This window comes from Syngnathus floridae, chromosome 17, assembly GCF_059516105.1.
Source record: "Syngnathus floridae isolate MCC-2025c chromosome 17, RoL_Sflo_1.0, whole genome shotgun sequence".
Lineage (NCBI taxonomy): Eukaryota > Metazoa > Chordata > Actinopteri > Syngnathiformes > Syngnathidae > Syngnathus > Syngnathus floridae.
The window spans coordinates 4823808-4840253 of NC_142429.1; the positions used below are offsets into that span (position 1 = coordinate 4823808).

The 16446-nt window shown below is 45.8% G+C and overlaps 1 protein-coding gene and 1 long non-coding RNA gene across 3 annotated transcripts; both read left to right on the plus strand.

The window, feature by feature from the left end:
- The first annotated feature begins 76 nt into the window (after nucleotides 1-76).
- On the plus strand, nucleotides 77-13325 carry slc38a12 (solute carrier family 38 member 12). 2 transcript variants are annotated; one of them, XM_088358760.1, is made up of 10 exons: nucleotides 77-347; nucleotides 1762-1828; nucleotides 2107-2228; nucleotides 2328-2409; nucleotides 2481-2574; nucleotides 2693-2776; nucleotides 5673-5772; nucleotides 6320-6416; nucleotides 9726-9819; nucleotides 11864-13325. In XM_088358760.1, the coding sequence occupies exons 2-10, from the start codon at nucleotides 1784-1786 to the stop codon at nucleotides 12625-12627; spliced, it is 1482 nt and encodes a 493-aa protein (XP_088214886.1). In that variant the 5' UTR covers nucleotides 77-347; nucleotides 1762-1783; the 3' UTR covers nucleotides 12628-13325. The 2 variants fall into 2 exon arrangements, with proteins under 2 accessions (XP_088214886.1, XP_088214887.1); XM_088358761.1 differs by having other exon boundaries at nucleotides 2484-2574.
- Nucleotides 13326-14895: 1570 nt separating this feature from the next.
- On the plus strand, nucleotides 14896-15578 carry LOC148383785 (uncharacterized). Its single transcript, XR_015853546.1, has 2 exons — nucleotides 14896-15100; nucleotides 15208-15578. It is a non-coding gene; the product is annotated as an uncharacterized LOC148383785 (long non-coding RNA).
- The last annotated feature ends 868 nt before the right edge of the window (nucleotides 15579-16446 follow it).

Here is a 16446-nt window from a genome sequence, read left to right on the forward strand (position 1 = left end):
CACGGATCAGATGATCTCTTGGAAATCCTTCAAAGTAAAATTCACATTGTCGAAAACAGCATGATGCTCTCTTGTTTTGAAAATTCAAAGCAGAAGCGCTTGAGAACCCCCTTGAACGCTTCATTGGCGGCTTCTGAGGTACACTAATGGGGAAAGTGTTACGTTGTGTGACTTTTCGCTTATGGTGGACTAAATGAACAGCTTATGTTGCAACTTGGGAGAAGGGTTCTGCTTTCGCGTGGAGCTCGCGGGCTAGTCGGTGTGGATTTAATCCGGCTGACGCCTCGGAGCGTACTGCTAGCCCTGTTAGCGGCTACCTACAGCTAGCAAAACATACAGCAAGACAGGTGAGCTAATGTTTACATTTTACAGAAAGGGAAGCCCCATTGACAGATGTAAGGATTACTACAATGCAGGGTGTACCCAATGTGGGTATACTGTTAGTTCTGTTTTTTTCTCCACAGGTACAGTAAGTGCATTCTAAAAAAAAAAAAAAAAAAAAAAAGACATATGACCGAAGGAAGGAAGACAGCAAAGAACTGCTGGACGCGTCAATTGACGCGCGTCACAACTTTGCGTCATGAATACTTAATACGCGTTTGAAGGAAAAATCAGGAATAAAATTGACTTTTATTTATTTAGCATGCTTAGTCGAAAAATAAAGACAAAAACGTATTTACATTAGTTGTGTGCAAGATACAGCAGTTTATACCTAGAACCTTATCCATGAAACAAAGTGTAACAATATCAGACAGCCTTACAGTAAGTGCATTCTAAAAAAAAAAAAAAAAAAAAGACATATGACCGAAGGAAGGAAGACAGCAAAGAACTGCTGGACGCGTCAATTGACGCGCGTCACAACTTTGCGTCATGAATACTTAATACGCGTTTGTAGGAAAAATCAGGAATAAAATTGACTTTTATTTATTTAGCATGCTTAGTCGAAAAATAAAGACAAAAACGTATTTACATTAGTTGTGTGCAAGATACAGCAGTTTATACCTAGAACCTTATCCATGAAACAAAGTGTAACAATATCAGACAGCCTTATCTTTGCAGGCGATGCAAATTTTAGCCATACATTTTGCACATACAGGACGTTTGCAAACATCACAGACGGTTACAGTTCTGTTGCGGCCAAATCCTACTTTTATCTGACAAGTCACTAATTGTCAATTGTCCCATTGCTGTTGACGCTGCCATCGCTATGGGATTCCTGGCTGACATCTCAGCTGATGTCAGTTCTGTAGACAGCTGACGTAAGAATTCCCTGATATTAGTGCTGGTGACTTGCCGGTAGATTATCCACTAATTGACTCCAGCCATATCTAGAATGTTTGAAGAACAACACTGCAAGTGGCCATCTTCTGCATCCTGCCTTTGTAGAAATCTGTCGGCACATTGCGTCAAGCATGTCGACTCCGCATTTGTTGCTGTTGTAATACAGGATTGATTCTGTCTTCTTTTTGCCATCTGTCTGGCACAGAGAACCTTTTTGCAGAGTTGACAGCAGCACAACAGATTTCGAGGGCTTTGATTGGTATCTGACCAACTGAATGGAGCTAGACCTGTAAAATACTGACTCACGAGTGGCCATCTTTGAAGAGCTTGGAATCTCTCTCCTGTTCCATCCCATTGATGTCTGCTTTTCCATAAGCTTCAGTGCTAGGTCTTTGCTTGTGAAAAAGTTGTCAGTGATGACGTCGGACCTCAACGCTGTCCTCTCAATTGTGTTTATCAAAACCTCTTCCCCCCCATCAGGTGAGGATAAATCCTGACAACCATGGCAGGTGGAATCACAGAGACGGGGGAGCCCTACTCTGCCTTTGTGAGTATGCCTCCTAAAAGCATTCGTTTCGTCTCCTTTTAGAATTCTATAAAAGCGTTTCATGACGTCGAAGCACGTGCTTTGTTGGAGACGGGATTGCTCAATGAGGAAGCGAAAGTGCTGAAGCGCATCCTCTCGCTGGGCCCACACTTTTAATGATTAAAGCTCTCTGACAGCTGATCGGCTCCTTCCTAAGTGGGCAAGAACATGAGCGTGAATAAATAATGTATAGCCAAGACAAGCATTAAGAGAAGTAATAAAATGGCCGTCTGTTGCAGGTGGGTCTGGTGTACATGTTCAACCTGATTGTGGGAACAGGGGCCCTCACCATGCCCAGAGCTTTCGCCACGGCCGGCTGGGTAGTCAGCTTGACGCTCATCTCCTTCCTGGCGTTCATGAGGTGAGTGTCGTGCTTCAAAACTTAACGCCACATGTTCAAATTTTTTATTGTTGTTATTTGTTTGTCTGTACCTAATAACATGACCTCCCCGCTCATCAGTTACATGACCACCACCTTCGTGATTGAGGCGATGGCGGCGGCCAACGCTCATCTGCGATGGAAGAGGAGAGAGCAGGACGAGGTCATTTTATCATATACTAATTTATAGATTACGAATTGATTTTTTTAACAACGACTGCGTTGCCTAACCAGCAGATTAATGACGACTCCGCCTCAGACATCTCAGACGATGACAGCACAGCGAGGGGGCGGGCCGAACCGGAAACCAAGCCCATCTTGTCAGTTCGTAAGTGGTCACATCATTGGAACCAAAAAAACATGCATTCATTTCAAGTGATAGTAGGAATAAATATATAATATAAATGACATTTCCTGAATAATTCACATCACTGCGCCTTCCCCAGAACGTTCCGGCAGTACCGTGGACCACTTTGACATTGCCGAGCGCGTAGAGATGGGCCAGATGGCGTCCATGTTCTTCAACAAAGGTAAACACTCTCGCCGCTAGGCGTCCGTCTGTCCCGTCGTTCACCTTTTTCGCCCTAATGATCATGCCGATGGAATTCCATAAATGAATCTTGCCTTCACAATTACAAAGAAGAACACAATGTCATTAGGAAAAGATTGCACGCCTCAGGTGGTAATTACCTCTGCAGACCCTCATGCAACCTCATCGTCACTGGGCATATGTGGGACTCAGTGTGCGGCCAGCAGGGAGAGCTCTCAGCACACATGCTAGGCAATTGGCGAATATATTGGAAAAGGTAGAATATTTTTCTATTATATGGAAATAAACACGCTCAGAGTTTTGATACATGAAATTGTCAAAATAATCTTTCATTTTAGAGTTTTAATTGTAATTTTCATTTGAATTAAGAACAAATTGTTTTTAAAAAGTAAAATAGAATATTTTAAAAATATTTTCATGCTTTAGCTTTTTCTTCTTTTATGAAATTAAATGATCAAAATGGCATGTAAAATCCCTAATAATATAATTATCCATACTCATGTTTTATTTTTTTATTTATAATTGATTTTGAATTTTTAAGGTAAAAAGAAAAAATTGTAAAATGTGGTTCGTTTTAATGAAGCATTTTCTTGTTATCTTTCCTGCTTAATTTAGTTAAGTGCTTAATTTTTTAATAATGTGTTAAACGTGTATAAAGTTGCTTATTTTATGTAATGATTGATGATGTAATTTTTTTACTAGACACAATAAATCAATTGTCGAATTGTTTCATGAGAAAGGAATTTTAAAAATTTAATCACCAATTTTAGGGAAAAACAACAAAATACACATCACAAATTGTTGGCAGTTATTTGGGTAAGGTGAGTGCGAAGATAAGCCACATGCTGCTTCACTAATCAGAATACATTGGCAAAATGTTAATAGCCTAAATGTCAGCTTTCAAATCAATTTTAGTGTGCAACCGTCGAGTCGCAAGTCACGTGTCAAGTGACGATTTAATCCAGAAGGACTCGGACAAAAGACGAAATTGCAAAGGATTACGGGAGTGTGTGTGCGCGTGTGTGCGTAGGGACAGATGCTAGCCCGTGATAACAAGTGTGTACTTCCTCTTTCTTGGCAAGAGCGTCAGCAGAAAAGAGCCGAGCACTTGTGTCATTTTGCGATTGCCAATGAAACAACCACAAAGTCTCCTGGTGATTTTTGTGAATAACAATTAACATGATTGGCAGAGAGAGGAACTATCTTAAAAAAAAAAAACTTATTAAAATGTGAGTCGCATTGGGGCCAAATGGTGCAGTGACCTCGTGGATCCAGTACATGGAATACTTGTAAAATTAAGCCACTTGTTTGTATCTGCTCATTACTGCTACCAGCAGGACTGGAATAGAACAGCAACAAAAGTGTACTGGAAGTGTAGAAAAAAAATCTAGAACAAAAGTATTCAACCTCATTTTAGAAGTAAAAAATCGGGGCGTCCAGACGTTGTGTTGTTATCGTGACAATTCTCTCTTCTGCATCAATTTGTGTGTTGACAAGGTCAACTTCCGTCATGTTTCCTTGCTGCAGTGTCCTACTTGTGGATATTTAAGAACAAAGTGTGTATGTGTTTGCGTGTGCGACCGGGCCGCTGCCTTAGGGCTGGGCTCCATTTAGATTTAATTTGTAAATCTTCCTTCATCAAACTTTCCCTGGGATCTTCTCCCCTCCCAGCAGACTCATCAGACTATAAACTTGAAGGCGAAGGTTAATGAGGGCAAACTGTACAATGAATGGTTTGAGACCAAGCACAAGGGCTGAACCATTTTAGGAAAATATTGAACAAACTGAGACCTTGAAAGTGATCATATTTAGAGAGCATGTTTCAAAAGTCCTACTTGTGACATTGTTGCATCGTGTACCTGATTTTGTGCCTCCCCACGTGTTGAGAACTTAATTAAAAAACAGCCTGTGCCGTTGTGAGGCCGTCATGGCGGCTGTCAGTCAACCTGGCGTTCCGCTGACAGACGACGGCGACCACTCGCGGCGCGGACACGTGCGGCGTGCGGCGCCTGCTAATTGGAAAATGTTACTGACATTGAACAGGGGGGGGGGTCTGCATTTAATGCACAGTGAGAAAGGGGCTCAAGCAAGGATTTATGACCTTTGCATTTCACACAGAACCCAGCAAAGCACGGCATCCCACAAAATGCTAATTAGATTCTGGATTGCAGACGACTTTCATTCTAAAGCTTTTCTTGCAAATCATCAATCCCCCAGAAAAAAAAAACGTACGATTACATCTTTGACGGCAGCGTGCGAGGGCTATTGACTGGATTTCCAGCCCGTTAACTTGATGGATGTTTGTTTATGTGCTCGTTTCATTTTTTACTGTTTAATTCCTCAACTCGGTCTTTTAATGGAAGAGCCCATTCAAGGTTTGATGCCATAAAGCTGACATTTTTTATTCCTCCTCACTGGACCCGCCTTGACTTTCCTCGGCGCTAATCAATTATCTGACCGTTGATCCCCCGCCCCTCCCTCTTTGCCTCAACCACAAAAGGGTGATGGATGAGGGGGGGGGTCACTCGGATGATCATCGCTGCGTGATGATAACGAGGAAGTAACGTGAGGGCAGATGGCGAGGAATCAAAGTTTGCCCTTGTGTGGCTGAGTTAATTTCATATTTGCAGCCATGCGTCGGAGCGATGAGCGTGCATATTAATGAGGCAAACGTGCACATTGGCCTTATTTGTCCACCAACGTTTGCCAACGAGCTGTTTGCTCCGATGATGAAGATGAGCGCGCCGCTGCTTGATTAAGAATGTCCACAAACGCTTCGCATTGTACACAACGACTCTTGATGGGATTTATTCACATGTCGTTTCCAATATGCGGCCTACGGCGAGTCTCGCACATTTGACTTTTTCTTCTTGCAGTGGGCGTCAACATGTTCTACATCTGCATCATCGTGTACCTGTACGGCGACCTGGCCATCTATGCCGCTGCCGTGCCCATTTCGCTCATGGAGGTGGCCTGGTGAGTGGACGTTTGTCGACTTTTACCGCTGGATAAAACTAAATTCCCCCCCCCCCCACCTCCATCTTGGAAGGCTCGCTCGTGCATGTTTTGGCAGGGCTGAGCGGCTGGTGCGCCGTCTTCTAGTTGTTGCTGGTGTTTGTGAAGACAATAACAGTGAGCTGACTCCGCCTGACCTCCCTCGGGTGCCGGCGCTCTCGGGAATCTCGCTGGCTTCCAGACCCATTTTTATTGCCACTGTGCTTTATTATAACAGCCTCAGTGCACAATGTGTTGTTTGAGAGGCGTGATGGGAGCCCGTCATGCTCCTGCTTTCTCCTTCAAAAAAAGAACCCCGCCCCCCAAAAAGAAACCAGACACTTCATTAGGTACCCCCACCAAAGTGAACAAACTCAAAACAACCCTGCCGCTCAATTTTGATTGACAGGTGTCAGAAAAGTATTGTTGACAGGACAATGTGAGTTTCCAGAACCTTTCAACCGTGCTAACATTTTGAATATATTCACAAATATTTGCTGCTGAAATGCGAATGTGTTTATTTCTTCAGCGGGAACCATTCGTGCAGCGCAGGAGCTGTGAAGTACAACGACACAGATGCGTGCTGGGGCTCGGTGACCAGGAAAGATGCCTACAGAGTCTTCCTGGTAAGTCCTCGCTTCTCTTTCTCCTTTCCCCGGCACTCATCCTTCCACATTCCATTCTGGGCACCACCATGCGATATATTTCAGGATCAGCACGACACGTAAAAGTGTCCGTAATTCCTGCTAATCTGTGCTGGCCTGAATGAGTCTGTGTCTGATTTATAGCATATTAGATGAGAAATATGGCGGTGGCGTTGAAGGGGACACAAAACGGCGGGAATAAATCATAAGTGAAACGACGGGCGTCGGCGGAATGTAAATGAGCCTTCTGCCGCTGCCGTTAATGTTTAACAATCAGAGCGTGAACGCGGGCCGACGATGAATGCGGCGAACATAAAAGCATCGTGCTTTATTAAGGAGCCGAGTAAAACCGGACCACTACACCGGTGTCGGGGCCATAAATCTTCAGCTTTTTAAAGGATGCTTCTTGTTGTCGCTCATCATTTCGCTGCTTTGTTAAGTTCCCCCTCTCTGCCAGGTGGGATAGTGTTCGACAAGTGCGTCTGTTGTTCCGCTTTGTTCTCGGCCGGCCGTGATGATTTGTCCTTTCGCCGTTGATTAAAAAGTCACTTTCCAAAAGGTTGACTTGAGAAATTGGCTGTCATTTTTCATCCAGATTATTCATTTTCAAACCACTTAATAGACACTCGAATGTCTTTGGTCTTTTTTTTGGATGATGCTGCCCTCTGGCTGAACTTGGTACGTGCCGTTGCCAATGTCTCGCAGTCTCATTCGGCACGGTTGTATTTTTCTCGGACCTCATTTGCGTCTGATTCAGATGTGCGCAGCAGATCGACACGATCGACGACTAATTAGCGCGCGCGCTGGCAGCTAGCCGTCGCTACTTGATGTGACACAACAGAAAGTGCCCCGGTCGGGCAGAAGCTGCTAAGCGGATCAATTGGCTGTGATTTTCTGCACTGATTGATTCCACGGAGGCAGCGTGGCACCAATGTGGTGGCAATGTGCCGGGAGGGAGGCACTTGCGTAACTACGCCGGCCGCCGTTGATCTCGGCCGGCCTCTTTAGCGCCGCTATGATTGAAAAGATTAAGAAGCGGGTGGCGGTGGCGCGTTTCGAGGGGGGCGGGGATGTTGCTCGTCCTAAGACTCCAATTAAAACCGCGCCACGTCCTTGATTGTCCCCCTGCCTTTGGCGCATTTAGCTCGCCAAGTGGCGGGCGGCGTGCTCCACCTCGCACCATTTTAACGCCTGATTTATGGCCCCTTTGCAGGGAAGAGAAAAAAAAATCAATGCGTTATATGCACTTTATGCTTACGCCGCATTGTTGGCAGCTTATCTCCATGTAGATATTTCCATTACGTTGTGTGGCCGCTGTCCCGCGTGTTGGGCTAAAGTTAATTTAAAGCTACCCCCCTCCCCCTCCCCCTGTACATTGCTGATTGATGAACACACTGCTAAATGTTTTCTTCCGAGGAGCCTCATTGACCTTCGTTCCCTGCGGGGGCCGCCATTTTGGATTTTAGCCACACACTTGCTGCCTTTGTCCTGTTGCTATAGTGTGTGTGCACATGTGTTACAGTTGTGTTCCACTCTAGCATATTGAAATTATAATTTATGTATACACCCCTGTAATTGAACACATTGCGATGAAAGTTTATGGCTTACACACCTCCAATATTCCATTTTAGTATCCTGATACCATTGTACATTTTATGCATGTACACCTCTAAAACGGCTCGTGTTTAATGACAAAACCCTCCATGATCCCATACTTGGGTCTATTTAATGTTCCGTATACTGTTAATCCAGCACGATTCCATCCTGTGCACTTGACCTTGACAAGCCGCGCAACATCTGCGGCAGGTATAAGCAACAGAAAGCGATGATTGAACGCAAGACATCGTTTGACGTGGAGGTGCTAGGAGACGTCCGGGGTACAGATGGCTTGATGGAGAGGATCGCAGTAGGTGCCAAATTTGGAGGGGGAGGGCGGGGGATTGCTGAAGGGGAACTCAAGGTCAATCACGGATGAGTGACAGAAAAAAAAGAAGACATTGTTGGGCTCCATCCGCTCCTGCAAAACCGGCTTCCCTTAGGAAATGATCTCAGTTCCCGGTCAAGCTTGTTTTTTTAAGGACGTCAGCGTCGGCACAATGTTGAAATTCCGATCGGTGCTCTTCATTAATGAAGCGGCAGAATTATTCATCGTTCTCGTCTGGCGGCGCCGCGCTGACCTCGTTGCCGCGACCCGAGCTCATCTCTGACCAGATTTCCATCATGCCACTTAAGCAGGCTGCGAAGCGCCACCCTTGATGATTTGATAGATTTTTTTTTCTTCTTCTAAAAAATTCACACACAAAAACGGTCAGTGTGAGATGTGGTCGCGGACGTGCGCGTCCAATTTTCTTCTGTCAAAAGCACAAACAGGACGGAGAACAGACAGAAGGGAAACGCGTGAGCCGCGTCAACGTCAGCCCGACTTTGGCCGAGCAACATGTGGCAAATTTATTGCGACGGCTGACAGGGCGAGAAAGATCTATGACATTGTTTCTTTTTCACCCTCATTGGAATTCATGGACATTGTCCTTCTCCAAGCGTCAGCAGTGTTTTCACTAACATATAAGTACAGAAAAAAAAGTTAGCGGCTAATGCTAACAACCCCCGCCCCCTTCCCTGAACCTCCTCTTATGCTAACTTGACTTTGTGCTTTTTCTTTGCTTTGCCGTCTCGCCCGGGGGCGGGCAGGCGGCCTTCTGATGAGGAGCTAATAGGTTGAATCCCGGAGCTTGTATCCATCAGCGCCTTAGTCACCTTTGCAATTTCTCATCCCTGACTCAGCGCTTATTGCTTCTCGGCCCAGTGCACCTTTACGCGCCGACTGGGTGGAAGCCGAGCTTGATAAGCGGCGAAACAAATTGATACGTTCCGATGAGCCGAGGTGAATTTCTGCAACATGGAGCTGATGGGCCAAAACGCACCAAAGCATCATGGCGGTCATTTAGTGTAATGATGTTGATTTTCTTTTTTTTTTTTTTTTTTTTTTTTTTCCCCCGTCTTAGGTGGTTAGTTAATCAGCCACTGTGAATCTTGCCCATCATCATGGTGATTCTCAATGATGCTTGCTCGGTCCGGTAATCGAGTTCCTCCTTTTGACTCGTGTCCCTTTCCAGTTCATTTGGAAAAACAGAAGTTAGAAATGCAAAATGACGTTTTTCTTAAGTAGCCTTAGCTAGTTTTATAGCTTTTTTGCCGAGGTGCAGTCAGTCGTGCGGCAAAACTGCCTTACAAGATCATCTGGCATTTATTCGCCTTTGAATAAAAATGACAATTTGATGTTTTTTTTTTCAGAGCGTTTTCACCGTTCTATTGGGACCATTCACGTTCTTCAACGCGCAGAAGACAAAATACCTTCAGATCCTCACTTCGCTCATGCGTTGGATTGGTAAGGCTTCATATCTTTCTACAATATCACACGAAAGACAAAATAATGTCAGTTTTCTTCCTGGTTGATAAAGTTGAGAAGTTACGAACGGACAGACGACATTTTGATTCCGTCCCATTCACACTCAAGACTTTAGAATGTCCAAAATCCACCCCATGAAGCCAGCTTTGTGAAATTTCGTAGACATTTCTGTCATGAGTAGACCCACAAAAAAAAATCTGAAAGTCGTGTCCAAAATGACACATAACGCCTGACCTTTTGGTTTGAAGTGGCCATTTTAGGGTCAAAGCACTTCCTCAGGTTGTGAACCAAAAATTCAGCCCCCTAAGACACTTTGACTTAGCAACATGAAATTTGGTAGGCGTGCGCACCATGAATAGACCCACCAAAAATTCTCAAAAAGCCTGGAAAACATGGGAAGTCCACAGACATTTAACACATACTAAATTTGAGTTTGTCCGTTAGATGTGTCCGGCCACGTTTGTTCCAATGATGTTATGAAATCCTCCGGTGATACTTTTTTGACCATACTCCGGGGATTTCATCCTTGGTGTGTGTGGCGTTGAGGTGCGTCCGTCAAAGTTGCAGTGGCGCTTGGCGTCCCAACTTCCCATCTCCTCACTCTGACAAGCTTGACGGGCCGTCCCACCCTTGATTGGACTGTCACTCACCGCCACCTCGAAGTAAAATAGAGTGTCCGCACTTAAAGCCACGTTGGGCAATGATGAAAGTGAGGGCTCCACCTTTCACGCCAGTGTTAGCGTTTTAAGTCTTGTCCTTTCTTCATTATTCTTTCCTTTGAGACTTTCGTTCCTTCTTTTCATGCTTGCTTCCTTGGTTTCGTAACATTCTTGTTTTCGTTTGTCCCGCCAGCCTGTCCGTCACGTTTTTTGTCGGTGTCGTGGTTGCGACGTAGCGTGCGACACGGTGTTGACTTCATCCTCTGTCACCTTTCGTGATGTCAGGGTTAGCGGGCAGCTAGCGTGCCGCGGGCTCCGCCTCCCGGCCTCGCCCCAAGGCCTCATCACGCCGCTCGCCGCCCGGCTATCCTCAGTCAACTCTCGGACAACACAAGCACGCTCGTGTGGAGATTTTCAATCGGCAACTTCTGACTTGTTGGTGTCACCTTGACAAACTTCCCATCATTTCTTCTTTTTGAACAACTAGCTTGCTCATTGCGATGCTCCTTAACTAAAATTGACTCACTAACAAGCTAACTGACAAACTTGCTTGTTTATCAACATTTTCTTACTCTCATTAAGTAAGATAAGTCACTAATTAGCTCAATAATTATCACACTCATTAGCTCACTCACTAACTAATGTCAGCTACTAACTAGGAGCCAACACCCCCCCCCCCCCCCCAAATTGCGTAGCTCCAATTGAGATTGACGACCTTTCAGCGTCACCTGATTATTCGAGCACGTCAATGCCATGTCCTGTGAAGCGAACCTCCTCCAATGATGTCTCCTTGGCGCGTCCGGTGCGTGTGTATGTGTGTGTGTTTGTCTGTGAGACGGTCCTCAGAGGGCTGTTAAGTTGAAGCATCAAGGTCATTGGCAGGCCTGCAAAGCAAAGATAAATCACACTGGCTGCTGCTAACATAGCTAGCACGCTCAATTGTCCACCCGTGGGCGTGTGTGGCGTGTGCGGCGTGTGCGTGTGACGACTTTATCCTGACGGATATCCGACTGCTGTTGTCAGAATGAGAGCGCTTGATGGACGAGGGAGTCATGTGGACATCGCAGGTGGTTGGAGACATTCTTCCTCTTGTCTCATCATTAAGAATGTAGCAAGCTTGAAATAATAACCTTTGGATTGAAACGTCACGTGCTGTGGGTGAGTGGTTGGCCATTACTCATTCATAAAGTAACCTAATGACTGACTTGCTAACAGGGTATCTGACAACTTTCAATATGTTTGTCATTATTATATTATTTCACATTCAAAATAAGGCCCCCTTAACGTAACCTAAAGCCAACTACCACCCGGTTGACCTGCCCAATGTAACGTTTGTGTGTGCTTCCTTGTCTTGTCTCCTCCAGCGTTCACCATGATGATCATCCTGGCGCTCCTGCGCATCGGCAAGGGCGAAGGCGAGGGCCGCCCCTCCGCCGCCTCCCTGGCGGGCGTGCCCAATCTCTTTGGCGTGTGCGTCTACTCCTTCATGTGCCAGCACTCGCTGCCCTCGGTGGTGACGCCCATCTCCGAGAAGAAGCGGGTGGGCGTGCTGGCGCTGGCCAACTACGTGCTGATCCTGGGCTTCTACGCGCTGCTCTCCTTCACCGCCATCTTCTGCTTCGACAGCACGCTCCTCCATGACATGTACACGCTCAACTTCACGGACAACTGCCACGTCCTGGACGTGGCGGCGCTGCGCTATTTCCTGGGCCTTTTCCCCGTCTTCACCATCAGCACCAACTTCCCCATCATCGCCGTCACCTTGCGCAACAACTGGAAGACGCTCTTCCACCGTGAGGGCGGCACCTACCCGTGGGTGGTGGACCGGGTGGTTTTCCCGCTCATCACGCTGGTACCGCCCATCCTGGTGGCCTTTTGCACGCACAATCTGGAGTCGCTGGTGGGCATCACGGGCGCCTACGCCGGCACAGGTATCCAGTACGTGGTGCCCGCCCTGCTGGTCTATCACGCCCGCCGCCATGTAGAACCCATCACGGCCAGGCGGGCCGTCAACACGCACCGCTCGCCCTTCCGCCACGCTGCCTGGGTGTGGTTCGTGCTGCTGTGGGCTGTCTTCTGCCTCATGTTCGTCACCGCCAACATCATTCTGACTGATGCCAAGAAGTGACGTGCTCGCTAGGTGCCTTTTTGGTTTTCACCGACATCTACCTAATTTTTCAAGAAGGGCAAAAGCTTTTGTGTTGTTTGACAGACTAAACCTGAAGCGTGGCGTTTTTTTTTCCAAGGAGTGATGTCAACCAACCGTTTCGGAATTCCACATGCATCACAGATCTGGTTTGTAGCGCCTCCTAATTGGCTGAATTGTTTCAACTTATCACCCCGATGTCTCAATGACAGACTGTTTGTACTTTTGGTTTCCTTTCCTTTTTTTGTGTGTGTGTGTGTGTGTGTGTGTGTGTCTGCGAGTGAGTGAGTGAGTGAGTGAGTGAGTGAGTGAGTGAGTGAGTGAGTGAGTGAGTGAGTGAGTGAGTGAGTGAGTGAGTGAGTGAGTGAGTGAGTGAGTGAGTGAGTGAGTGAGTGAGTGAGTGACGAAAGAAAACCATCAGGCAGAGAGGTCTCCGTGTAGTTAATAGGATATGCTGACGTTTCCAAATAAGGCCAGGCGGGAGAAAGTGAGCGCCTGGGAAATGGTTGCTGTGGCAACAGTGGTGCCTTTTGATTGGATGTTTGTGCTCGTTGTTTTCATTGACACCAAAGTGGACCAAAGTGTTTGTGTCATGACATCTACCTTTGTCTTGAGAGTTTGATGCTTTTAATATAATTTGAATAAATCACAAAGAGATTAAAATTGATATTTGTTATTAATCCAATGCCTTTGTTTTTATTTATTTATTTCTAAAAAAAGAAAAGCCTTACATGGTCAATTTTTTCGTACAAAAAAAGCCTTATGGTCATTTAAAAAAAATAAAGCCTTGATTTGGAGTGCTAACCCTAGTTTTTGACCCCGGTTTGAAGCGCTGACCCTGATTTGGAATACAAACCCTAATTTTTGACCCCGTTAACCCCGATTTGGAACGCTAACCCTAGTTTTTGAACTAGTTGACCCCGATTTGGAACACTAACCCTAGTTTTTGACCCCATTTCCATGCGCTATCCCGAATTTGAAGCATTAACCCTAGTTTTTGAACACATTGATCCCGATTTGGAACGCTAACCTGAGTTTTTGAACCCGTTGACGCCGATTTGGAACGTTAACCCTAGTTTTTGAACCCATTGAGCGTGATTTGGAATGCTAACCCTCGTATTTGAACCCGTTGACCCTGATGTGGAGTGCTAATCCTAATTTTTTACCCCAGTATCAGGCGCTAACCCTAATTTGAAACACTAACCCGAGTGTTTGACCAAAGTTTGAAGCACTAACCCTAATTTGAAACACTAACCCTAGTTTTTGAACCCTTTGACTCTAGTGATTTTTGGCACGGGCAACACGGGGCGACATTTTTTTTATGTCACATGGGGGCTGTCTGGAAGCAGGTGATCAAACTTGGAGGTGGTATTGATGAACTTCAGGTCTATCTTCTCCAAAGTGCGACGGCTTGTCTGGACCAGCGCAGACTACAAGAACAAATATAACCACCGCGCGCATGCACACACACACACACACACACACACACACACACACACACACACACACACACACACACACACACACACACATGCCGTGAAATCCTTGATGAGTTCACATTTGGAGCCTCCGCCAAGGTTCATCGTGCACATCAGTCAGCGTGAGCCGGCGTTAGTGACTCACATGCCACCTGTGGATGTTCATGGTAGAAAAAAAAAAGGCTCTTTCCAACAGTGTCGCATGAACACTTTCTTATTGTCCGTGATGTCCTGATAACCTTTTTCATTTTCCACTACAGCCGCAGGACTTTCACAAGCGCATGCAGGATGCTTTAAAATGAAATCTTAATAAAACATACACTGGGGAATCTGATGCAAACATGCTGACGGCGATGATGAAACACAGAGTAAAAATGGTCCACATTGGGAGTGTGTGTGTGCGTGTGTGCAGACGAGCATGCTGGACTAATCAATGTGCGCAAAAGTCAATTCTCGTTTCCGTTGCGAAGCCAGCAAGTAAATTAGCCGGTGGACGTGGACGCTTGAGATTCTTTTTATCTGTTAAGCAGGATACGATTGTCTGCTCGGAACGAAAAGAAGAAAGATGGGTCATTTCCTTTCATTATGTCCAGACAGCTGTGAATAAAGTTACACTCGTCGACATGAACATTTGGAAAAAAGTTACCATCTCCCGTTGTGCTTTGCGTCATTGTCGTACTCACGAATGTATCATGACGATCATCGTCATGAACACGATCATTGTTCATTAGCAACAACATTGACATCGAAGCCATCAGCGTCATGATTGACATCGTCATTAACGTCATCATCGTCGACATTGTCATGATTACGACTGACTTTCTAGCCACCTGTTATTCTCAGTTATCATCAATGCGCGCGTGTGTGCGGCCTCCCTAACTTGGCAAAGGCAGACGCTCAGCAGGGTGCACCTCGAGCACACGTTGCAACAGCTGGCCTACCTGTGTGTGTGCGTTTGTGTGTGTCCAGGCAGTGAAGTAAGTCACCGAAGTGATGGATGTTCACGTAACAGTCCCGTAGCATGAATGTGTTTTAGATGAATGATTGAATTTGTGTTCCATTCCTATTTCTAAACAACACATAGCTAGAATTTGTGAAATGCGTATTTTTGCCGATGGGCCAGCAGTGGACGTATCCTGACAGATGGTCTCCGCCTTGGCAATTGCTCAACAAAAGACGTGATGAAGAGTAATGGGGGAAGAAGAACAAGTTCATCATCAAAGAGTCAAACGGGAGCAAAAAGCAAGGCCATTAGACACCTTCAACGCTGGACGAGCACTCGCAACATCCATCAGCGCAAAATAGCAACGAGATTACATGATCTGCTTTGGAACGTTATAGGCCCGCTTTTTCAATTCACTTAATAATGGCTCACTTAATAAACTCCTCAGTTTGTCCCTTAAGTAGGAATGGAAATGGAGATAATAAAACAAAACAGACAGCTTTAAATCAAAATGGCAGACCTCTTGCGTGTTCTGTCTCTTATTATTTGTGGGTCTACTCTTTATGTGCATGCCCACCAAATTTCAATTTGCAAAGTTAGTCACTTTAGGGGATGAATGTTCAAAATTATGGTTTCAAAGTAGGGTTAACCCTAACGAGAGTTCAAAACCTTAATTTGAATCCCCATTTTTTTTGTGGGTCCACTCGCAATAGACACACCCACCAAATTATATGTATCCAAGTCAAACTGTCTTGTGGAGTTGAGTTCTCAAATCAGAGACCTCGAACTAATGACGCAAAAATGAAGCAATTTACCAAAAGACGTGAGCGCTTGAGTCTGCCTTCATCTTGGCCGGTCCGGCATCACATCAGCTGGAGAGCAGCAATTTGTGAGCGTAATGACTCCTCTGGTGGCGTGGAGGTGATGAGAGGAGCTCACGCTGCCCTTGTGGACGCTCGCAAAGAAAAGGGAGATCAGGACATGATGATGGAAGAAGACACGTGAAGGTCAACAAGGAGCCACACTGGAGCTTCACCATTCTAAACAGCAAAGACCAAAACAATCCGCTAATGATCTCATGATAGGTAACCACAGATCAAAAAGAGCGTTCCTCACAATTTGCTCGTCATCCTCTGCGGTTTTGTTGTCAATTCTGCAGGCCAGCAAGAGTTCAAGGATCCATCAAAGAACCGGCGGGTCCGCACATCACCGCTGCCCAGCTAATGAGGGTCACACTCGGTGTGTGTGTGTGTGTGCATAAATGTGGACGTGAGCCAACATGGAGCCAAGCGGGCGTTTTGATGAAACACTTGACTAACACCTTGTCTGCGGGAAGCGTGTCTGCCGAGAACACAAAGTTAAGGGCAAACTATTTTATCC